Raw genomic sequence first — 26,413 nt, forward strand, 5'->3', positions numbered from 1 at the left:
AGATATTGAATTTTCAAAATATTGCTTTAACTTGTGAGTTTTTGATGGTGCAGACAATACTTCTGTTCATTAAACATACAGAAAAAAATAAGACGAATACAATTTCATTTATCTTTACTAAGAGGTGTTTATTCCAAACCATCTGGCTGCTCTTGTTCATAGTCTTATACAAATGTATTTATACTGGTCATGTTAAATTTAAAGACCTCGTACACAATGAATTGCTTAGACAGTTGCTTGCTTATCACCATGCTAATGATGCGAAACATCGTATTTTCAAAACCCTTAGTTGGAAATTGGACTCTTTATCAGAATCAATAAATTTTTAAATCTGTTCAGTCAAAAGATTGATATGTTTTACGAATAAAATACATCATGTACATGTTCTATAAGTGATAACATTTCGAATTATTTAAAAAATCCTAATCTGTTATTGGGATTCTTTACCCTTTTTCATGATAATCAATTTCTTAGTAGTGACATACATTCGTATAACACTTGTATGGCGTTTACATATTCTATTGATGCGTGACGCATGTGCATTTACACGGACTTCATAAAGGAGTGTGCAAACACGCTCAAAACAAACACATGTTTTATAGCCTTTGTTCATAAGGCACCGGTATGCTCGTCTGTTAAATAACTGGGTTCATCTGCTCGGTTCATCATCGGTCAATCAATCCGTGATGGTATCAGTTAAATTTCCGAAGGGATGACTTTGAGTATACCACTTATGACCCTTGATTGAAAGCTTCTATGTTAGCTGCAACCCCGTATCAAGTAAATCATTATAGAAGACACAAGCTCTCGAATCTGGTATCTACTTGGAAACAAATAACTAATATGCAGGTGTCGCTGGAATGGATATGACATAGAAATGGAAAATTCATATTGGGAAGCTGAAGACATCCCTTTTGTCGTTAAATTTTTTTTCTTAACAAACACTCGATGTCAATTTATCGATGTATATGATTAAAATGTTGATTTACAAAAAGTTACTCCAAAGAACCCAAAGACACATTGTATCCTGCTGATTTATATTTGTGTTGTTGCCTAACAAAGGAGCTCTAACAAATATTGTTGACTTTCAGGTCTACATATTGATGAACAACTTGAGGTTATGGGAAAATTTAGAGAAGGAGAACATTTGTGCATCGTTGCAACTTCTGTTGCATGCGAAGGGCTTGATATTCCACAATGCAATTTGATGATTAGATACAAATTCAGAGTAGATGAAATTAGTAGCTATCAAATGAGAGGTAATAATGACAATGCTTGAAAATAAAATGTAAGAGAGAACTATCAACTAGGTAACATGCACAAGCTGATCAAGCTTTTATAATGTAAATACATCACTGTTTTATTGAGCAGTTAATATGTTATTAACTGCTCACTTATGTTTAATAAAGGCTTGCAATCAGAAGTTTGGACTGTTTCAAGTGAGTTTACCAAGTTTAAGCAATGGGTCGATACCCCCTGCTTGTGCACTGCCAGTTACTGACGATATCATTCTTAAATTTTTCTGTTGATTTAATTTACAAATTGTTTTTACGGTGACCTTAAATCGAGTGCGTTATTCTGTAAAGGTCAATTTTGGTCAGATAGATTCGTGTATGTTAATGTATTCATACATTCTTGTATATCAAACATCTTGGTTTGACAGTTGCTCATGAAGATGTTTAAAGAAAGCTCTTCGAAAACACTCCAACCGAAAATTACGTGTTATTATTATTTTTAGTGCAATACTTCTTAAACATCAACGGTAGATTTTGGTAAAAAGAAACATTTTTTTGCATCTTAGTATCAAAATTATTTTGAACATTTTTCTCGAAGTCCAGGTAAAACTTTTGTATGTCCCTTTGGTATCGTTCGCCTCTCTCGAACACTTATCAAAGGCTAGTTCCTCGTACGCTATATCATATATGTCAGCAATAATAAATCAAAAAAGGGTAATGTAAGTTGCAAGTTGTATTCTAATTGATATTAAAATAGCAGCACTTATCAGTAGCGTATGATGTTTGGAGGCTTTACTTAGTGATGTTTTGAAATCATGATTGAAAATATAGAAATGATCGAAAGTAATCTTTATTGTTTCATATGTCTTGTTGATGTATATCATAATATGTATAATACATAATACATTTCTTTGTTATTCTATTTCTAGGACGAATTAGAGACAAAGGAGGAAGGGAGGTAATACTGGCGTCTTCAGAAGATTTTGAAAGGGAAACAAAAAATATATTAAGGCAATACTACATGAAAAATGCAATTGAACAAGTGATCGACCTTGACCTTACTGCACATATTGCAATAGCAGAACGAGGGATATATGCGTCCGAAGTTCAGGGACGACTACTCCAACAGCGTCAAGCGGACAGTAAAACCATAGGAGCTTTTACAGTTAACTGCAAGTTCTGCGGAAAACCAGTAACTGATGGTCAATTCATCAGACATATAAAAAGGAAAATCTTTATAGTATATGACAAGACAATTTTGACAAGAATAAGACGCGAACCTCTTAAAAAGATAACAAAATTTGACACAATAAAGAAAACGGAAAGAGTATTTGGAAATATTTGTGGTCACAGTTGGGGAGTAATACTTGTGTATCAGCAATGTGACTTTTTAGCAATATCAAAAGATAAGGTCAATTTCTTTGATAAATATTCAAAAGATTTGGTAAAATTTAAGAAATGGCCTGAATTCCCTTATCGCATTGACGAAGTCTCAGATGAAGAAGTTCAACGTTACTTGTCACAATGATGAAAATCACTTCAAAAATAATTCGTAGCGGATATCCTAATTGAATTTGACGTATTCTCGTGGACTATATTGGTTTTTGATCATAGAAATAAAACGTTTTGAACTATAATACATAAGAACATACACTTTTTTTTGTAAATGATTGTAAAAGTCTAGACAGGTGGATGTTTTTATATATCAAATGTTAATTAGCCTAGTGATAACGTAGTCATTTCTCCCTATGTGACACTACAAAATTTCCAGGAATCTATTACACTTCATGTATGACATGTATGAGTGGAAAAACGATTTTTGACACAAATGTATTTTCTTTTTATTTCCAGGATAATATAGTTATCAGAATCATTTCAATGTATTATAGTTATTTTGGAAATCTTAGAATTACAGTCATGACAGATGCAATATGTATTTAATGTTAAATGACCATGAAATATTTTAGATCGTTTTGAAATAACGATTTGTTGTCAGTTTCATATTTACTGTTCATTGAATTCAAGGAAAACTATTTAAACTAGAGGCTCTAGAGAGCCGGTAACGCTCACATGGCCATGGATTGATGGCCATCTTTAACAATGGACACTATCATACATTAAAGACTAGAATATTATTCATGAATTGCTGCTTGAAAGTTCTCTTGAGCTACTATTAATAGTGTTTGCCCAAAATGCACAATACTGGTAAAATTCCTCATTCATAGGCATTACTTCCTGGAAGTAGTTGACTGATGATTTTAGATGTGAGGTCGTATTAACACATCAAGTCTTTCTATTCAAAGTTTCTCTATATTTAGGGAGTTTTCAAAGCAATAGGCAAAATCGAAAAAAAGAGTAATGGCAATAACTCTTAAAAGGAGTCGACTGACGAGTTCAGCACTGAAAAAAACCTATTAGTAAATCTTGTCTTGCTGATGATTTTTAATATTATAGTTTTGCTATCTATTATAGTTTTTATGATAATTGACAGAAACACAAAACTGGTATAAATCGTAATTTAAGGGCGATAAATAATTAATAAATAATTTCAGCATTGTTAGCTTATTCATAGATATTGTCTACCTGAATACTGTCGATATCTAAAGGAGTAGGTCCGGTAAGGGCCGATTTTGGCCTCAAATTTCAGGTTCATCTGACGAAAGATTTTTGACACTTTTTAAACACTTAAGTGTCTATTTCAGTTGATTCAATTAGTTCATGTGAAAGATTTTAACTGATTAAGTCATTAAAAACGCTCCGATTCTAGCTTAAATATGAAAAATCTATCAAATATGCCAAAAAATGTCACTTTTCAGATGGTTTTTGTCAAAAATGAAAATGGCCGCATCCGTGTTCATCCTCAACCTTTATATATGTTATGTATTATCATCAAATACAACTTACATTTCAATATTAAGAATGAACACAAATGCGGCCACTTTCATTTAAGACGAAAACCGTCTAAAATTTAACTAAAATGTTAAAATTGTGAAGATTTCAGTAACTTTGCACGAATTAATGATGCTAGTTCCCGATATATGGGCATTGTATTTTCAAAAACAGCCCATATTTACGTAGCAGACGCATTCTTCTTTCCAATAAATAACTAAAAGTTTACATTTTAACAATTTTGTAAAACTGCTATATTTTGGGGCCAAAAAGAGGTCTTACCGGGCCTACTCCTTTTATCTCTATCTTTTGTTGTTTCAAAATAATAAGTAAACACAAATTAATTTAGTTAAAATCGTCCATTAAGCACAATAATTATAAGTTATCGTCTGGTCCAAATACAGTGTATGCAAATCTCATCATTCTGAACATTTCTGCCTCTGTAAGATGTTTCTTTATCTATAACGGTTTACAAGATAATAGGCAATACTTGCATTTTGCACTTTTGTTCTGTTTTAGCTCCGCCGGACTTGATATGAATCTAGTTCACCGTTTATGTTTTAAACGATACCCGAATGATGAGTGTGGCCAAATTTGTTTCTATTTGGCCCAGTCAGATGATAACATTTTTTTAAGATTAACGGACGACGACAGACGACGGACGCCAAGTGATAGTTCACGCTGGGCCTTTGGACAATGTGAGTTTAAAATGCGTAACACTGATCTCTGTAAACTCGACTCATGTTTCTTTGGACAAGTTGAGCGAGCTTTAAATATCCAGGAATCTATTGGATTTTTCGTATACTGTATGAAACTCATGCAATTTTAATTTAAATAAATCATCATATTAATGTTAGTTTTATTCATTTTTGAAATGTTAGTCATTTCCTTATAGAAATTACATTCATTCGATCAAATGAATAGTATGGATTGCTTTGGATTAGTTTTGCTTGTACTTTGTAATGGAATTATACAGAAAAATGTGTATGGAGAAGGTAAATGTTTCCTGTTTAATCAATGTACAGTATTATGTAGTTATGTAATGAAAGATTGATAGTTAATTAAAGTGTTTTCAAATATGGTTTTATCAATCAGAGTTTCGAACTAAATACTAAGTATTGTTGGTGATAATAATTCTAATTCAAATTAAAGTTGACAAAAATGGGCAAAGATATAAAGAAATTTGAAAAATAATTGTTCGCATAACATATCGTATTCATTGTTGTAAAAATCATCATTATTTCATTGATCCAAGTATGAATTTTGGCTGGAAAACATATATTTGAAATTAAATTTGGATATACAATCTCCTTATATTTACATTAGTTTAGTAAAAAAATGTATCGTGAATATTAAGCTGACCTATTAAAGACATTTTGTAAAATTAATAAGAGTTTGACACTACCTTAACAATGATTGAATGATAGTTGTTTGCTTAATGTTAATTGGCAAGACCTTAAACATGTATGTTCCTTACACACAACCATGTATAAACGCAATGCGCAAAGAGAGGATAATCCATGAAATAAACCGGATTGTTATATTTAAGATTGAAACAATGTATTGTTTTGCATTGATGCTCTAAATCCCGAAATAAGAATAAAAGTAGATTTGGGGATTACGTCAATGAGACAACTAAATGTACGCAAATACACAAAAAAACACCAAAAGACTTCTAGAGGTCAAAAGTAAAATAACAAAAATACCGAACTTCAAGGAAAATCCAAACGGAAAGTCCCTTATAAAATGGCAAAATCAAAAGCCCAAACACATCCAAAGAATGGAAAACAAACAGTCTTCAAAAGTAGACAGGTGTCAAACTAAATCGCAAAGAAGACAAGTCAAAGGTCTGAAGGTTGAGAAATACACGCAAAACCAAATTCCAGGAAAAGCTTAGTTTCAGCGGATGGGAACTTGGTTCTATAATGAAAAACAAATAGAATTGAGAATGGAAATGGGGAATGTGTCAAAGAGGCAACAACCTGACTAAAGAGCAATAAACAGCCCAAGGCCACCAATGGGTATTCAACGCAGCGAAAAATATCACACCCGGAGGTGGGCTTCAACTGTCCCCTAAAGTATTGGTAGAAAAAAATTTCAAAAGAAATTAAAAACTATAGTATGACAAATTACTATGTATGTGCCTGTCCCAAGTCAGAAGCCTGTAGTTTAGTAGTTGTCGTTGGTTCATGTTGGTCACATATGTTTTTCGTAAATTATTTTGTTATTAATAAGGCCGTTAGTTTTCTCGTTTGAATTGTTTACAATTTTTCATGTTGGGCCTTTTATAGCCGACAATATGGATGGGTTTTTCTCATTGTCGAAGGCCATACGGTTTTCCATAATTGATTAAATCCACTTCATTTGAACCTTGGTGGAAAGTTGTCTTATTGACATCCATACCACATCTCCTTTTATATAGATGCATAAACAGACATTCTTACATTTACTTTAATTAATATTAATATATGCATTCCAAAGATTGGGAAAACCTTTTTTGTTTATTTTAATGCTACTTCGCAGTTGATGTGGTTTTAAACTGTTTTGATTCATGTGCCTCTGGTAAATTTTCTGTAGATCAAAAGCGCTTCTTCCATTCAAAATTATAAGCTTGGTTTCTTCGAGGAGTGTTTATAAATCAGCAAAGGTATTATGTACACTTTATACCAAAATAACACTGGATAGTCAAGGCACAGTACCTGACACAACACTTAAGCAATATAAGTTATTTGGTTTAACCACTTACATAAGCAATATCAAGGTAGTAAAGGCAATATTTATATTGAGTTGAATCTCTCAAGAGATCGAAACTTTCTATGAAATTTGTTTTTCAATGGCTATATTCACTCTGTGATGGCAATTATCCTCAGCAATAATCACCTTTATACGGGATAACATCCTAGCATGAATTAGCATAACCCTACGCACTACAATTGCGTATATAAAGAAATTCGTGTTTTTAAAGGAATTGGCAACAATGAGTATAAAAAAAAAGAGTTAAGCGTAGCATTACCTTTAAAGCAACTTTTTCATTAAATAAAAACTTCAACATTGGCTTCAAATCTATCTCATTCGAAGAAATATAATTATCTATTTTGATTAGGTATATGCTTTAAGATATAATTCACCAGAACAATATTGTAAATTGTCAAATAATTTGTAAACTCAAGAACAAAAAGAAACGCACTGCTTTCATTACCACTGGTCTTTTAACAGCAAACATCATCATCTTCATCTATATCAAATGACCAATTTGAAATTGCGTATAATCTCCGACTTTTGGTTTTAGTCGTGTTTGGTGAAATTCCTTGGTCGTTATTAAAACAAAACTTTGTCTGTAAGGATTAATTTCATGGTTGTGTTTCAATTATACAGTTGTGCAAGAAATTGTTTAACTGCTTTTTGGAAAGATGTGATTCGTTATTTGTGTTGCCGATTATGTTTAATGTTCTCTGGAAGTATTATGAATGTTCTCGACACCAGAAATCTAATTAGGACGAAGTATGCTTTAATATTCAGGAAATTTAACAATGGAGAGCATCCTTTCATTTATATTAAAGTTATTGACTTCAGGATATTACACTTATCGGATATAAACTATAATCAGTTGAAATAATTAAATTCATTTGTAATTTCTTCCGTGAGTGATAATTTTCTGTGTTTCTACAATTTTAGTTTTCCCTGTGATAAGAGTCAAGAGTCTAGATCAATTCCATCAATTGCGATTCCGTTTGAATCTTGATCTGTTTTTACCAATTTGGTACATTCGATTAACCCTACGAAATCTGGAAATTCAAATTTTCATTTTATAAAATGATTAAATGCTCATTAGACCTATCATTTTACAGAGCTTAGAAATTTAAATATTTTGAGTTGATCAATATAGTCCTCAACGGGGATTTGATACAATCTATATTTATTAAATGTAGGTGTACATTATGCGTAAACTGTTGCATTCAGCAGAGACCAAATGACGTAACAATAAGCATCTATAAAATTGAGAATGGAAATGGGGAATGTGTCAAAGAGACAACAACCCGACCACAGAACAGACAACAGCAGAAGGCCACCAACAGGTCTTCAATGCAGCGAGAAATTCCCGCACCCGGAGGCGTCCTTCAGCTGGCCCCTAAACAAATATATATACTAGTTCAGTGATAATGAACGCCATACTAAACTCCAAATTGTACACAAGAAACTAAAATTAAAAATAATACAAGACTAACAAAGGCTAGAGGCTCCTGACCTGGGACAGGCGCAAAAATGCGGCGGGGTTAAACATGTTTATGAGATCTCAACCCTCCCCCTATACCTCTAGCCAATGTAGAAAAGTAAACGCATAACAATACGCACATTAAAATTCAGTTCAAGAGAAGTCCGACTCTGATGTCAGAAGATGTAACCAAAGAAAATAAACAAAATGACAATAATACATAAATAACAACAGACTACTAGCAGTTAACTGACATGCCAGCTCCAGACTTCAATTAAACTGATTGAAAGATTATGTCTTCATCATATGAATATCAGGCACAATCCTTCCCGTTAGGGGTTTAGTATCATACCATCATAACATATATGAGAAGAACATAACCCGTGTCATGCCAACAACTGGTTTTTAAATAAATGTGTTTAGTGCCGATGCAAAGACCCTATAAGTGAATCAATATTAACGCCAAAATATGAAATCTTTAATGACCTGACAACAGTATCGTAACTATATCCCTTCTTAATAAGTTTATTTAAAGGTTTTGTTAGTTTCAGAGGTGAATACTGACATTTTTGTGCTTTATAAAGAATATTTCCATAAAAAATTGGATGTGAAATACCTGAACGTATAAGAAGTCTGCATGTTGAGCTATATTTACGAATGATGTCCTTATACCGATGATAAAATTTAGTAAATGTTTTGACTAGTTTGTGATATCGAAAACCCTGGTGTAATAATTTTTCAGTAATACATAAATTTCTCTCGTTAAAATCTAAAACATTGTTACATACACGAGCGAATCGTACAAGTTGAGATATATAAACACCGTAAGATGGTGACAAGGGAACGTCACCATCTAAAAATGGATAATTAACGATAGGAAATGAAAAATCATCTCTTTTATCATATATTTTAGTATTAAGCTTTCCGTTAATGATATAGATATCAAGATCGAGGAAAGGGCAGTGGTCATTGTTAGTATTAGCTTTATTTAAAGTAAGTTCAACAGGATAAATTTCTTTAGTATACATACTGAAGTCGTCATTATTGAGAGCCAAAATATCATCCAAATATCTAAAAGTATTATTAAATTTGTGTATCAGATGTTGTTTCGATGGTTCTTTACTGATTTTTGTCATAAATTGTAACTCATAGCAATACAAAAAAAGGTCCGCAATAAGTGGTGCACAGTTAGTCCCCATTGGAATTCCGATAACCTGACGATATACGGAATCTCCAAAGCGAACAAAAATGTTATCTAGTAAAAATTCAAGGGCATATATAGTATCAAAGCATGTCCAATTGACATAGTTTTTTTGATTATTGCTACTAAAAAATGACCTAAAAGAGTTTGAACATATATATTCACATTCTGACTTTTTAAATGCCCATTTAATTAGGTGTGTGAATTTTTTCTTAATGAGAATGTGAGGCAATGTGGTATATAGGGTAGAAAAATCAAAACTTTGAACAGATTCAAAATCACCAATATATGCATGCAATTTATCAAGTACTTCCAACGAGTTCTTGACACTCCAAAAGTAATTAATTCCACTATTTTCGAAGGCCTTATTTGAACAATTTATTATCAGGTTTTTGATTGTACCAAGTGTGCTGGTAAGAAGAATAGACAATTTAGTAGTGGAACAATGGCTTGAAGACGAAATGAATCTATATTTGTAAGGTGTTTTGTGTAGCTTCGGAAGCCAATACATAGTTGGGACTTTCATTGTATTTGGTTCTGCTTGTAAAGCGGTAGCTAAAAGTTTATGTTTGTTACAGATGTCGTTTTCTGAAAATGGAGTCAGTTGGAATGTTGGTGAATTGGTGATTTCTTTTTTCAGAACCTCAATGTAAAATTTACGTCAAACAATAATAATATTATTAGCAGCTTTATCGGCCGGGACAAAAACAAATTCCTTGGCTAGTTCTTTTAGTTTATGTTTGATACGAGAAATAGGTTTATTGTGGTTATTGTTAAGAGTAAAATGTTCTTTAAAATGTTGAATACGTATATCAACTGTGTTCATTACTGATTTAAAAAAGAGTCCAAAGATTTTTTGTCAGCTTTTTCCCGTTTTATCCATTTCAAACAGTAAGTATGGAGTGAGTCGTGGATGATATTACGACACTCATTCCAATTAATAATTGACGGGGGACGATATTTAGGTCCTTTACTGAGGAATGATTTTAACTCTCGGTCTTGAACGATGTTAAGATCTCCTGTTATAACATGGGAAATGGGTCCATAAATGTATTCGGAATTACTGCAATTACATGAAGTAGGTGTATTTTCACTGATATTAACATCTTTACACAATTGGCTATAATTAAACACAAATTTCCGGGTAGATTTCTTGTAAATATAACAAATAAGAGGGAGCTCAGTATTATCAAAATATCCCGGAATTTGTTCTTTAACAGAATGGACGTTAAAAATACCGGCAATATTTACAAAATCAAAACCTTTATTGACATACTTTATTTTAATAAACTGTTTTTTATGATCTTCAGGGCGATCAATTTTGGGAAACAGTTTAGAATAACAATATGCCATTATAATTTGAACGATTTCATACTTAGGACTGCTATATGAAATTGTGTTGCAATCCTCTAAAATTTTATTTAACTTATTAACCGGTAATGAACAGAGCTTTGTTAGCAGATAATGTCTGCCGTTGTTTTTTGAAATAGAAATTAGGTCCGAAATATTGGTATGATTGGTCCGAAATTTTCTTTGATTGCGATTTTGTCTACGACCATGAGAACGGTTTTTACGAACAGTTTTAGAAACTATATCCAAAATGTTAATAGAATCGGTTCTTGATATATTACCAATTCCCATGATATTATCATTAAGACCGAGAGGGTAGACTGTCTGTAATTTTTTAATCCAATTTAATTCAATTATTTTCCGCGATCGTACAAACTTTGAATGAGATTCACCAGGCTGCTTATTTACTACTTCTAAAGGTTGAACTGCTAAATATTTAATAGGATGATTGTGCTTCTTAAGGTGTTGATAAATGATACTTTTGAATTTATTGGGTCTTTTAAAACGATACAGATGTTCTTGAGTGCGTTTAGATAAATATCGTCCAGTTTCACCTACGTACTGAATACCGCATCCCGGTTTGTTTCATGTGAGTAAATAAATTATACTGTTTGTTTTTCAAGTTATATCAGTTTCAAAATTTAAAGAAAATGTGCTACCATTAAACGTGGACCTTATCGTATTGTTGGTGGAAAGACGGGGACATGTAAGTCATTTTTTGGCATGACACTTATCGATAGAAGGGTAACCACGATTTTTATTGTTAAAAATGTTAGCGATGGTAGTATTTTTAGATAGGTTACTATACAACCTTAAACAATGAACAAAACCCATACCACATAACAATCTATAAAAGACCCCGATATGACAAGTGTAAAACGAGAAAACTAACCACTTGAGTAATGTAGAAAACAATGAACGAGAAGCAAACCACTGAATCACAGGCTCCTGACTTACTATAAACATCAGTCGAAAAAGCTTGACTCATCATATCGACACAAAGCACAAAAAAACTCCAAAAACAAATAAAAAGTCTTAAAACACAAAGTACCGAGAGTATCAGTTACTGAAATCGAATTTAAAGCTTATAAAAACTAATAAAAAAATCATGTATCCAAGATAAAAGATCAATATTTACACATCCAATGGATTATGCGTTAAAACGCCATAAACGCGATCAGTGTAAAAACATGATTTTTGCTTTTTGCTTTTTGCTTTTTGGGATCGTGTCTAATTTAACGGTCTCTACAACCTTAAAAACTACAATGTTATATCTTGTTTGTAAGTTACAGCCAAACTTCTAAACCAAATCATTGTACAGTATCTTTGAAAAAAAAATAGTAAGTGTTTAAGTAATTTGTGTTATGGAAATCCTTGACTTCATAATTTTTTAATTTACATTACGTTTATTAAAATCTAGTATATTTTAAAAGTATCGTCATAGTGTCAATACAACTTTTGATATTTCTTTAAATTGACGAATTGCAATTTCGAAAGGATAAAAACATGATCCGTGTAATTTTTAGACTTGTTTTCAGAGTAAATATAATCACTTCTTTTTGACTAATTTTAACCCACATAATTAACAATTGTAATATAACAAATTGTGATATAAGATAGTTTCTAAAATTTCAATGTATATTCCTTTTCAAGTTCATGCATTATCCAACTGGCAAGAAGCAAACAAAGCATGCCAACTTTTAACATTAAACGATGTAACTGATAGAATAGTTGTCAAGAAGAATTCACTACAAAAAGAACATGCAGCCTGGATACAAACAACTGTATTACTGTCAGACTGGGGATCTTTTATAGGTAAGGTACGGTGTTTTGAATGAATGGCTTACATATTGGTGGTTCTGATTTATGATTATGGAATATGGTTATAACTTTTTATTTGAATTGTGTGATTGTCCGATGGACCGTGCGTTTGTCCGCTTGTCCATTTGTTTGTTTGTTCGTTTTCCTGTCATTTTTTTATCCGTAACAGTTCTTAAACAGGACTCTGGTAACGCTGTATATGCTTTATCTTGGGGTAATCAATTCATCTTCCCCTTTATTAGAAATTTAATTATTTTTATCAAAATTATAGTTGGGATTTCTCATGCAAATCAGCAAATCATAGACTTTGCCATTGCTTTATGTTTGAGCGGGAGTAAGAATTTCAAGAGCTTTCTCACTTCTGTATAAACATAAGATATGCTATCATTGCCAATGAGACAACATTTCCGCAGAGACAAAATGTCGTAGCAGTTGGCAGCTATATGTCACCGTTTGGCCTTCATCAATATTTATTATTGTTATCTATCATGTGCATTCATTTGTTTATTGTCCACTGACATTCTTTCTTCTACTTCTTTGACATGTATTACTATTATGAAAAAGAGCACAATAAGTGTTTACGAAACAATGCAAACAACGGAAAATTGCTTTGAAAATGAAAATAACACATTATAAATCATATGCGTCTAAAGCGCTTTTCTGGATTGTCAATAACCAAGAACGTGAGAAGCAAAACAATTGAAAGCTAAGAAGAGAAGGAACCAAAACATGTGCGTTCCTAAAATAGAAAGCCAAATCCAATCTTCAAAGAATCTTCAAAGAATTATTGAATAGAAACAGTAGACCTTACAGAAAATAGTTTAATTCATTGTGTTGAATTGATTTTCATATTTACTAGTTTATCAGTTTTCTCTGTTTGTTTTTGAAATGTCTACACATGTACGTGTTTTTGTTTTTGTGTGTTATAGATAGTCCTGGAATTGTCATATGATATAATAGTACTTTTTTATTCGATGAACAAATAAGTATGTTTCAGTTTCTGCTAGATAACTGATAAATGTTAATCAAATGAAACTAACCAATTTTGCGTAGACAGTTTTGACTTAGGGAAACGCAACTATATTTGTTTGCGGGATAAACATCATAAAATTTACAGTTTTATACAACTTATAACCCATCAAGATTTACACTGGATTTTAAGAGTCTAAAATATCTTGACCCGCTGGCTTGATAAATACTGACAGTCCACGAGTTAACGAACCTAGATATATATATATATCTACTTGATTCCCTGAGCAGTCAGAAAGAAATCGTTTTTTGATCTCCTTTTTAAGTAACTTTGATAACGAACGCACAGAGGCAGAGAAATTTGAAAATTAACTACAACAAAAAAATGATGGAATATAAACCTAAGGCCACACCAAATTAATTGCTAGTTCTTCGGACTCTTTCCTTTGAAAAAGGGTAGCGAGAGAGCGAATTTTTTATATGTTTTTTTTCCAAAATTAGATTTTTGGCAGGCGAAACAATTTTTTACTTGCGAGCGCTATTATTTTTGAAATATTTAAAAAAAAAACAAATCTCTGAAAAGAATTTTAAGCGAGCGAGCGATTAGAAATTTACATCGTTTCGGTGGTTGATATTTTATATATCTCATATCCTAGTTCTTATATTAACATACTTTGCTTCTCAATTTGTTCTCTGACACCCAGTTTAATCTTGTCTCAACATTTCCAATTATAAAATGGTTAACTTGTAGCAAAACTTGCAACTTCTTGTAGTCCGATCAAATAAATATGATCCTACTGAACATGAAAAAGTGCAACAGCTTTGAACAGACACACGTCCAAGTTTAATGTAAGTTGTAATCGATGCATTGTACGCTGTTTCAAATAACAATAATCAAAGCATAAATGCATGTATAAAGCTTGTATATACAACCATAAATATCCCATATACAACAAGCTGAAAATAAGTAAAGGACTGTCATCCAAAAACCGCTCCAATTTATACCATTCAAATGATCCCGTCAGATCCAATATGCTAACTAAACAAAAGGAACATGTCAATACATTTTAATACATTCCACTTAGTCATTACATTGCTGTAGAATTAAATGACAATCAAATTTATAAATATGCATGTGGATAATTCTCTGTGTTGAAGGTAATACTGTGAACTAGTTTATCACATAAACTTTCTTGCCAAATTCCATGCTTTTAACTAGTAAACATTATTGTTTAGGGCCAGCTGAAGCCCGTCTAAAGTTGCGAGATTTTCTCGCTGTGTTGAAGACCCATAGTGGCCTTGGGCTGTTTTCTGCTCTTTGGTAGAGTTGTCGTCTCTTTGCCACATTCCCCATTTCCATTCTCAATTTTATTTTAATATAGCTTTGTAATTATACTATATATAGCTTGCAAATATAAATAAAAGATTAAAAAATTTCAAGGGATTTTTTTCATTATAACACAGATGAAAAAAGTCTGGTCTAAAAACTGCTGTCATACTTTCTGGGTCATAATTATAGTTTGATCATAACGTTATGAACGTTTGTGACGGAGCAAAGCTGCACTACCAACACACCGGTAAAAGAATTGTCCAAATCATATACTTCTGCTGTGTTTGCATGCGTTACCACTGTAACTACAAATATTTCACACATGTCTTACGTTAAGAATGTATATCATCCTAAATTTGGCAATAATATTGTAACAAACAGCGTTGTAAATGTTAGATCTAGATCGTTTTTTGATGTCAATTTCCTTGTCTGTATGAACTTACTTTCAAACGCACAACTGTTTTATAAATTTAAAGACGTACGCGCGCGGCTCCGTACTGGACGCGGGTTTTTAAAAAGTACTTTTTTCTGTTCGACCTTTCACAACACGCGGGGAATCCGAAGAACGAGGTAATAATTTGGCGGGGCCTAAGGTAAAATAACATTCAGTACTTAAGTTCTCAAATTATTGTTGTAGGTTGTGTGCCTAAAACAATAAACTCACCAGGTATATTGGACATTCAAAATACCTTGCAAAGATGGTTTCGTAAGAGCAAGTATCCGTACAATGTGAAAAATATTTTTGACTGTCTGCTTGTTTGCACAAATCGACCTATATTCCAATATTTCATTTATGTTGTGAGTATATGATTTATAAAAGTGTATAATAAGCTAAATATTGAAAGCTTGTTGTCACAATCTTGAATACACCATAGTTGTTTTTTTTAATGGATAACAGCAACCTAGGCTATTATGATTAATGTAAGAAAAAATTTATAACTACGTTTTCACATGATCTATGATCTTCAACGTCGTTTTATTCTTTCTTGTATTTTGGATTTTCGATTTAAAATGTGCATATATAAAAAGAAACAATATACTTCAAAAGACAAACTAATTCAGAAAATGCAAACCTTTTTATTTACATCAATCCAAAACTGAAAATAATAAAATTAGGACATTTTAGAATAGATCATTTCTATGATAATAAAAATAGTATTGCTAATGAATTCATTCCACATGGAAGTCAATTGAGACACTTATATTTTTTTAAATTGACCATTCCAGAGTAACATCTGTCAATGTTTAAACCAATCAGTTAAGGTATCATGGCAGAATACAACAACTTGTATTGGATCGTGTAAAGGAACAGATATATTTTGCACATCTGGAAGCGGCTTGCCTCTGTTTAGATTACATGATAGTATGTTGTAATTAGTTGAAATAAGTTGTCTATTATTTCTGAACACACATTTAAAGTAGTCAGATATAATTTTGCACAGCTCTCCAATAGTCTAACATCTTTATTTTGTTTCTGTTGAAATATTAGACCTATTTATACTGGTAGTGTATCTGCGAGATTTCATCTGTCAATACTGTGCGGCATTGATTTGAAGAAGGATACAGATAGTGTGACCGAGACAATTTCCTACTGAAATACTTAGCAAAGACAAACTTACGTCGAATTAAGAAACAGCTCATCTCTGTCTCCGTATGAACAGATGACTTTAGTTTTTTGAAATGTAATGTTATACTCACAAGACGTTTAGGCATGATCAATACAGGTCAACTCGTCGACTTTCGTGGTATTCTTGAAGTTCGAAAAACCCCGCAAACTTGTAATTATGTAAATGAAATTATATGTGCGCAAACTAATACTATATTTCTAAATCATTAATGTTCGCAATGTTCTATTATTACGAAAATTTCGACTGGAAAGGTGTCGCAAAAATAAAAACTCGCATTTTGGATTTTGTTTGCATCATTTCTTAAAATCAAAATGATTTATCTCGCATTTAGCGCATGTTTTCGCCATCGCAATTATAAATGCTTACACAAATATCTGTATTGACCGTAGTATTAACGCAGATTTAAGGAAGAAAACCCTAATAAAAACATTCAACAAAAAGTGTCATTAACTTCCCGACAAAACACAGTCTTACACAATGATTATAGGTACAGACTATGACATACGAACAATATCTGCCAATGACTCTGAAATGTGATGAGAGGGGATCTAGGTTGATAAAAATTGCATTGTTCAGTAACAGTGTTTTGGAGAATCTACTCACATATCATAGTATTAATACAAAGTTGTCTCAATAACAACACTTAAGTTGGAATTTAAAAGGCAATTTGTAGTATTTAGATTTAACTATATTTTAAGATTTTTGTCGAAAAGGGTCAAATTATAGTTTTTTCAACCATCTTGTTCCGTGGTTTTAAATTTCCGCCATTTACTTATGGAGGTATATTACTCATATCCCACACTAACCTTTTGTTGTATTGCATAGATATTGTATCACTTATATATTAATTAGGTATGACAGCAGGTAATACATTCGACTCAAAAACAACTGTTTCAAGTGGTCATCAATGCTATTCTACGAGTGAACAACCCATTCGCAGCTGCAAAGAGAGGATGAAGTTTGTATGTAATACGTCAAGTCGTGAGTATTTTAAGAATCAGGAATCTGTTTATCGAAGGTGTCCTAGGATTTGTCATAAGACATATCTTAGGACATGATTCAGGATGGACTTAGGACTGTCCTAGGACATGTCTTAGCATGCATCTCGAAGTTCTCTTAGGATTATCAAACCTCGAATCTCCTAACTGCTATCCTATGTGTTGGAGTATAAGTATATCATGTATACAGAAATACAATGAAACAGTTTACTATATAGTAAGATAATAATGCATAACAATTAACCAGTGAATATAAAAGTATTATTCATATAATCATGCAATGAAAATTATCAATAACAGTATTATATTGGCTTAAAAAAAACCCTGATATTGTTATTGTACATTTAAACTTTAACTAAATACAAAGCATAAAATATAACTATGTTTTCTACAAAAAAATACCACTTTGAGTGTAAATATTTACAACGGTAGACATTGTCAATGAACGATTTTTGAGTGAGTTGAATTCAAAGACCACAGTTTCATACATGACTAAGTTCAAGGGCAAATATCGTGCATTTGTTTTCACATAAATACAATAAAAACAAGGAATTCTAACTGTACAGTTGCCAAACAACAGGCTCTAGTGAAAGGCTAAATCTTTACTATTCAGTAACATTTCCAATGTTGCAACCAATGGTACAAAAAAAGGGTTTGAGATACAAATTAAGTATCATAAAATATGTCCATCTTAAGACATCCAAATTGATGTCCATGACATTGGAAAATCGTAAATTACGGCACACCATAAGATGGTCTTAGGAGATGTTATCATCCTAAAACCGCTTCGATAACAGGCCCCAGGTTAATCCAAATATATTATCAGAGTGATGGGACTAAAATGCATCTTAACCTATTGAAATATAAAGTTTTCATTTCCCTTTGCCAATGTGATTTATTTCGATTAAAAGTCATAAAATAATAGACGTTCTGGTAAATCTAAGCCATTTGGTCGCTGGTTGATAGCTCGTCTCATAAGCCATCAGTCCACATCACTTTATTTTTATATACTGATGTGCATTTGTGGATAGATATAATAGGAATGACGTTCTTGAAGTAGTGAGAAACTATGTTTGAAAAAACTTTAAAGTATGTTTATAACATATCTTGTTCTGTATTTGCTATTATGATTTCATAATATGTATACCTGCAGGAAAATATATTTAAGGGGACTAAAGGGCAATTTTACCAGCCTTATAAATAAGAAAAGACGGTTTTTGTATTGTTAAATAAAAAAGATAAGCCAAAGACCATAAAAGATATAAACATAACAAAATCGAATGGATTTCAGTACACCCGAGTGTGATTCCGAAATAACATTCAAGAAGATTAATAGTATACACCTATTGTCTGGTTATGAGGGTAAAAGCAAGTTTGTTGTCCCTGAGATACCAACTATTGCTCGAGGCGAAGCCGAGGGCAAAAGTAAGTATCAAAGGGACAACAAACTTGCTATTACACTCATAACCAGTCATTAAGTGTTTTATTTTACCGAACGACATAACTTTATGAAAAAAAGACTACATACACCACTTCGAAAAAAACCAAATAGTCACATAAACATGCACAAGATGAACTATCAGGTTGTGTTTTTGCCCGTGTGGTATTTGTCAATATTTGATTTACTGTAATCAAGACCAGGAATCCTTCTGTAAACATTCCCGTGCATATAATAAACGCTAGCTAAAATATATTACCGTTCACCAAAGCAATCCCAGATTATGAAGACGACGACAGAACAATACCATACATTTGTTATGTTTTAGTTCTTAAATATGTCACGTAGATTTCTTTTTCTTTTGTAATTGCTTCTGGTAAGTAATATATTAATTTGAAATTACGACGACAGACACATACAGATTATACCGATTACGATATTTCAGAGTTTAACGTTGCCATGCGCACAAATCCAAGCAGAATAGTCAATGACGTCATTGTTGTCAAATGAACAATTAGTATAAAAAGTACTTGAAATATGTTTATAAAACTATTGACCGGGGTAATAGTCTTTGAAACTATTGACTGGCAAATAGTCTGTGGAATGAAATAGCACAAATATTTCATTCTTTGTTATATAGAAAAAACCTACTGAGGTATATTAATTTCAAATATCATAATAGTCACACAACCACCGTACGATGTACAGATTGACATATCGTGTAGACACCTGTCTATTGTTGAAAAGTGTATGTTGACCAATATTTGTTTTTCTTCCTGTTATTGTGATGTTGTCTTAATGATGTATAGCTTGCTTCTAATTTTATTTCTATTTTGACTAATCATGTCCTATACAGATATGTTACACACATGTTTATTATGCGAACCTTACACTAACTTTCTTGTTTGAAGCTCGACTCCAATCTTAATTGACTAGGATTGTCCGTTTTCCTACCGAAAGAAAGTCGGTGGTTCTTTCCGAGCACCGGCTTCCTCCTCCAATAAAAACTGACTGCCACAAAATAGCAAAATAGTGCATAATGTGGCGTTAAACCTTAATCAATCAATCAATCAATCTTGTTTCAAATATATATTTTGATTGTAGATAAAGGAGCAAATAGCACATGGTATGAATCAACACAAACATGCTTTGCACATGCCACTACTTTGATTCAACACAGTCAAAACCTTAATGGTGGCCTCCCCCCGGGAATATGGCTTCAATATTTTAGGGATATGCAGTTAATACAGAAGTCGGACGAAATCTTTCCTGTAATTTACTTTTATAATAAGACTGCTGTGATCAAATTATATTTTGTTCTGTATGTTCATACTTTAGTATGTATTAGTTTTCAATGGTTGCAAAAAGCCTTAAATAGTTTGTTTAAATAAATACCTGAATTTGAGTATTCCTAATTCCTTATAACAAAATCACAATTGCTATGAACTGGTTATGTTTAACATATCAATGTATTCTTACACTACATATACATGTACATAATCTGGAAAGCTAGTTTTATTATCAAAATTTAAGTACTTTAATTGTTTCTTTCTCTTGATTTCGAAAAGTATCGTTGGACCTAATGCACACTGAATTTGATATGTAGTGGTCAAATTTCTTTGCGTATATATCTAGAGAATATATTTGCATTGCCATTTATATGGGCATTAAATAATAAAATATAAGTATACCAGTCACATATTTGTTTGTGTGTTGTAATTCTATTCAAATGACATTTGGCATTTTTCATGCACATGAGGTGTTTATGTGAAATCAACTCGGAAATAATGTCAATAAATATTACAATGTATGACGACACGTTTCATATATCGATATGTTAAGTGATCTGAGTAAGCTTTTACTGAAAGACAGAATTCTTTACTACGGCATCATTTACTATAATAGGATTTTATTTGTAATTTTATTTTTGTTCTTAGAAATCCTGGTGTATGTAGATTTGGTTCTGAACGTATTTGTAGTGTACATGTAATCATGGCCGGGCAAAGTTAAAGCTTGTCATACTTTATAAACAATTATCTATTGTCGGAGACTATATATCAACTTTCACATGCAGATGACTTTTGATATGGTTTGTTGTATCCTCTTTGTATACCTCATATGTCTTATGTTCATAGGAAACATTATAAATCTTTCTCTCTAAATTTGTTCTGTTAGTTGACGGGAGTAGGAGATGTTTGATAGCAAATCTGAGCCAAGAAGACAGAGTTCTACTTAAGATAGTGTATTGTTCTGAGATCTATGACGCACTCTGTTCAATGGACAGCACGTATGGTAATATATGAATAATTTATTTCAGTACAATTTTACAAGATATAATTTATGAAAATTTAAGTCAGTTAAGGCTAATTGACGTCTGAACTACACCATAGAATTTCTGATATAAACTCTGCTATTAAAAATACACCAGCAAATAAAATTAAAAATCTGCCATTGTGCTAGTTATTACAAATTCTAAAGCTTATTCAAATAACAAAAAATAACTTGACTAATTTTCAGGAATATTTTGTGCCGCCAAAATAACAGAGGCAAATTGTCTAAAAAAACATGATAAATGTACTGAAATTTACTTATCAATTTAACATTATACTTCCCTCCTTTCTAAATTAAACAATTGTTTGCACCATTTTTGTAATACTTACATTGTTCTAATTTTACGAATCAAATAATGAAAGTTACTGATCGAGAAAAATGAACCTACACATTTTTATCAGTTATAATATTGGGATCGCATACACACGTCTTTTATAAATTGTATTTCTGCTTGTAGGTATTTATTTATTCACAAAAGTAAGCCCTATTTTCAGTATCTTTTCATCCTCCCTATTTCCGGTGCTATACATTCGAGATATTGCGCACAATCTAATCTGCCTCCAAACCCTCTTTTACAAGTTCACACAAATACACGCGACACAGCTCTGCAATTTTATTTCAAAAATGTCTTGTCTCGATTGCTAGCTCTATTTTTTTTAGCTACATGACAAAGTACGATATAATGTTTGCTGATTGAAAAGAGAAAAAAAAAAAGAAAGAAAACTGCATATTATTTTAAATTGTTTTATGACTGTTATAAGCTCAAAAGTAGAACAATGTAGAACATAACATTTTTTCTTTATCATTGTTTATCGTTTTCTTTAAATGCAAATTTCGAAGGGGTAGCACCATTGTTTTTGTGTGTATAATTCAGAGGTTAAAAATGAAATGTTGAAGTCGACAATTTTTCTCAAACTCATTTTAAGATAATGACTAAATACCGTTTTAAGAAAATAATCTTACACTTGTTTACTGCAATTTAGAACCTTTCAACCAAATGGAGAGTAGGTCATTTGATAGTTGGTGGAATGAGAGATGAATTGAGTTTAGACTCTTGCATTTTATAGCTTTATAAAGACTGTATTTTTTTTAAAATTTAAAAATCCAATTTTACCCATTTTGCAAAAATGTAGCAGGAATACTACCAAATCCAACATATTATACTCTTTTTTATCACCCAAGTTAAAATTTTACATACACTTATAATATTCCTGTAGCATTTACACTAGGCATTCAGTCTGACAGCAATAAATTAAGTGCAATCAATTTGCATAATATACAGGCCCAATTCTTATAGCACTATACTAGGTAAATTTGAATAGAATTACATTATGAACAGTCTCATTGCGATCTTAAAGTTCTACATTAGTTGTCTGTTTTCGTCTTGTATATGCAATGCATAACCATGTGCCACGGGACGTTAAACAAAAAAGTCGATCTGTTCATTTTGTTTTTTAAAAAATTATATGCGAGATCTTGTTTTGACCTTATTACAGCCATACAAATTCTCAAGATACTTTACAATTTTTTTTATAGTTTACCAGCCGTTCACATGGTTCAGTTGGATAATTAACAAACATTTATCAAGAAATATTTTCCTTTGTTACTGCAATTCTGTTTAGTCAGCAAACAATATATGGTGGTTTGTCATGTAGTTGAAAAAAAATTTAGCGATCAAGGCAGCAAATTTTGTAAAATACAATTGCAAAGTTGTTTGACGAGCATGTATGTGAACCAGTAAAAAGAGTGATTGCCCTCAATATCTCGAAGTTATAGCACCGGTTATGGTGAGGATGTAAACATGTAGAAGATGATGTTTACTTTTATGAATAAATAAAGTGTGTCATTATTCTGTCTATTGTGTGTTAACTGGGACGATGTCAAACACGACCATTAACTTTTAATATTTGATTCCTGAAAAAATAAGACAAAACAAAAATTACAAAAAGGTGCGGACAATTGTTTAATTTATAAAAGATGGAAGCATAATCAATGATGCTTGCAATTGACTATTGAAAGCTGACAGTATCTCTCTTTCGCTTGCAGTACATTTTTTATGCCGATAGGCAATATTTTGGGTAGGGTATGAAATATCCTTCGATATTATTCAGTGGAATATACGCTTATAAATTTGCAATGATAAGCAAAATGTCTGATACACACTCACGCTTTTCATACGGTGTGACGCAGCAGTGTTATACAGATAGCGTTATACTCATAGCGTTTGAAGTTGTGGAGACTTCACTGGAGACATAGATAACGTCGCCAAATATTTTTAATTTTCTCGCTACATATTTAACTTTCACAGAAACATGAGAAAATTACTTGAAAACTAATACGGTTGCTACGGACTTTCTTTGCAAAAATCGATTTTTGGTTCGTTTTTGAATCGTATATCGTTTTTAGTTTAAAATTGTGGACTAATGAATTAGAAAAGCTTGATAATGTACAAGTTCCTGCCTATTTGCATGATTTTCCCATTTATATTAATTACATTTTTGGCTTTTAATGCCGTTTATTTCAACAGCTTGTATCGCGAAATCTACGATAACCCCTAATTTTCATTTTATTTTCTGGTGTATTTTTACAAGCAGAATTCACATTTGAAATCTAAAAAGATGCTGTGGAGTAGTTTATTTCAGACACTGGGGTTTCAGATAAACGACGAAGCGAACGGGCAATAATGTTTAAATTTGCATGGGTGAGTTGGAACGTAATCTGAATATGATTGGTTAATTTATGAACTAAAAATCATGGAAAAAGGTGTGTTTAAATCCCACAGGTATTCAAACACTGGTCACTTGAAAGTCCGCAATGGTGTTGTCCATTCGTATATCATTACTTGAGAAGACCTTCAAATACTATTAGAATTTTAACCGCAATTTAAAAACAAATACTATTCACATTAATGTTTATGCAACATGGATTTTGCTACCCTCCTTTTTCTGCGTTTCTTCAGGAGAAAATAATTTAAAAAAAAAATTCAATTATTGTTGTGCCTATTCATCCACACTCTTATTAAACTACTAGTTGGATAATTGGGTAATTTTCTTGATTAATAGTTAATAATTTATATGTCTAATTGTATCGATATAAATACCTGTGGACATGCTATGAAGATATGAATTCATGATCTATGCTTACAGCTTTTGTTGGTTGTGCTGATGATTATATGTATATTTAGACTTGTTTATTTTTTCACTTGGGCTTGTATTATATTTGCCTTCGGGTTTATATGATCCGTTCATCCTATTTTGACTCCTCAAAATTCAAGAGTCTATCCTAAATTGAGTTAAATTGTATGGTTTTCCAAATACCGTTTCGATTCCTAACATCACTGAAGAGACATTAATTGTCGAAATCCGGATATGGTGTACAAAAACCTTTGCACCTTTTGTTTGAGGTATACCATCTTTTCCGCAAGGTTATTGTTTTCTGTTTAGTATAAAATTTATAATTAAGATCCATTTATTACATCGGTGATCCGTTTATTTGGCAATCGCCGATGGCAGTCAGCAGGGTTTAAGAACATTTGTTGTTCGACCTGTTAGTCAAATGCGTTTTGTTAAAATATACTTTTTCACGTTTTTGGTCTTTTGGAAAATGTTGTTTGTGCTGTATTTAGACCCCTCTAACAAGAAATTTGTTTTGCATGCACACGTATAAAAATTGCGGTTTTTATCCAACGCAATCATAGGTTTAAACGTTGTTTTCAATTTAGACTTGTTTATATTTTTTCGTTTGGGCTGGTATTATATTTGCCTTCGGGTTTATATGATCCGTTCATCCTATTTTGACTCCTCAAAATTCAAGAGTCTATTCTCAATTGAGGTAAATTGTATGGTTTTCCAAATACCGTTTCGATTCCTGACATCACTGAAGAGACATTAATTGTCGAAATCCGGATATGGTGTACAAAAACCTTTGCACCTTTTGTTTGCGGTATACCATCTTTTCCGCAAGGTTATTGTTTTCTGTTTAGTATTAAATTTATAATTAAGATCCATTTATTACATCGGTGATCCGTTTATTTGCCAATCGCCAATGGCATTCAGCAGGGTTTAAGAACATTTGTTGTTCGACCTGTTAGTCAAATGCGTTTTGTTAAAATATACTTTTTTACTTTTTTGGTCTTTTGGAAATTGTTGTTTGTGCTGTATTTAGACCCCTCTAACAAGAAATTTGTTTTGCATGAACACGTATAAAAATTGCGGTTTTTATCCAACGCAATCATAGGTTTAAACGTTGTTTTCAATTTAGACTTGTTTATATTTTTTCGTATGGGCCTGTATTATATTTGCCTTCGGGTTTATATGATCCGTTCATCCTATTTTGACTCCTCAAAATTCAAGAGTCTATCCTAAATTGAGGTAAATTGTATGGTTTTCCAAATACCGTTTCGATTCCTTACATCACTGAAGAGACATTAATTGTCGAAATCCGGATATGGTGTACAAAAACCTTTGCACCTTTTGTTTGCGGTATACCATCTTTTCCGCAAGGTTATTGTTTTCTGTTTAGTATTAAATTTATAATTAAGATCCATTTATTACATCGGTGATCCGTTTATTTGGCAATCGCCGATGGCAGTCAGCAGGGTTTAAGAACATTTGTTGTTCGACCTGTTAGTCAAATGCGTTTTGTTAAAATATACTTTTTCACTTTTTTGGTCTTTTGGAAAATGTTGTTTGTGCTGTATTTAGACCCCTCTAACAAGAAACTTGTTTTGCATGCACACGTATAAAAAATGCGGTTTTTATCCAACGCAATCATAGGTTTGAACGTTGTTTTCAATTTAGACTTGTTTATATATAATATATGTATACATTTATAGCAATATCCACTCTAAAGGGAAATACATATCCAGTCACGGTCTACGAGAATGATTTTGACAAGACATCATCATCGATAATTAGTCCTACAAAGACAGATAGCACTGTTGAACATCAAAGTAAGATTACTAGCAAAACAATTTTTAATTTTGACTTTTCAAAATTTGCTCTACTGAAC

General features: G+C 32.0%; 1 protein-coding gene and 1 long non-coding RNA gene across 7 annotated transcripts in view; both read left to right on the forward strand.

The window, feature by feature from the left end:
• LOC127709947 (antiviral innate immune response receptor RIG-I-like) overlaps positions 1-26,413 on the forward strand; it is a 186,690-nt gene that overhangs the window by 18,889 nt on the left and 141,388 nt on the right. Inside the window, exons 13-14 of one of the 6 annotated variants that reach the window (XR_007985868.1) lie at positions 1,092-1,259; positions 2,165-2,923. The exons of 3 other annotated variants lie outside the window; for them this stretch is intronic. Coding sequence is in view for 2 of the 3 variants with exons in the window: in XM_052215647.1 (XP_052071607.1) it covers positions 1,092-1,259; positions 2,165-2,763 (767 nt within the window). In the remaining variant the exon portion in view is untranslated. Of the gene's footprint in view, positions 1-1,091; positions 1,260-2,164; positions 5,202-26,413 lie in introns of those variants that run through there. 2 more of the 6 variants (XM_052215647.1, XM_052215648.1) reach the window with 2 other exon arrangements.
• On the forward strand, positions 16,164-20,331 carry LOC127709949 (uncharacterized). Its single transcript, XR_007985870.1, has 3 exons — positions 16,164-16,371; positions 17,489-17,617; positions 20,177-20,331. It is a non-coding gene; the product is annotated as an uncharacterized LOC127709949 (long non-coding RNA).

Source organism: Mytilus californianus, unplaced genomic scaffold (genome assembly GCF_021869535.1).
Source record: "Mytilus californianus isolate M0D057914Y unplaced genomic scaffold, xbMytCali1.0.p SCAF_7, whole genome shotgun sequence".
NCBI lineage: Eukaryota > Metazoa > Mollusca > Bivalvia > Mytilida > Mytilidae > Mytilus > Mytilus californianus.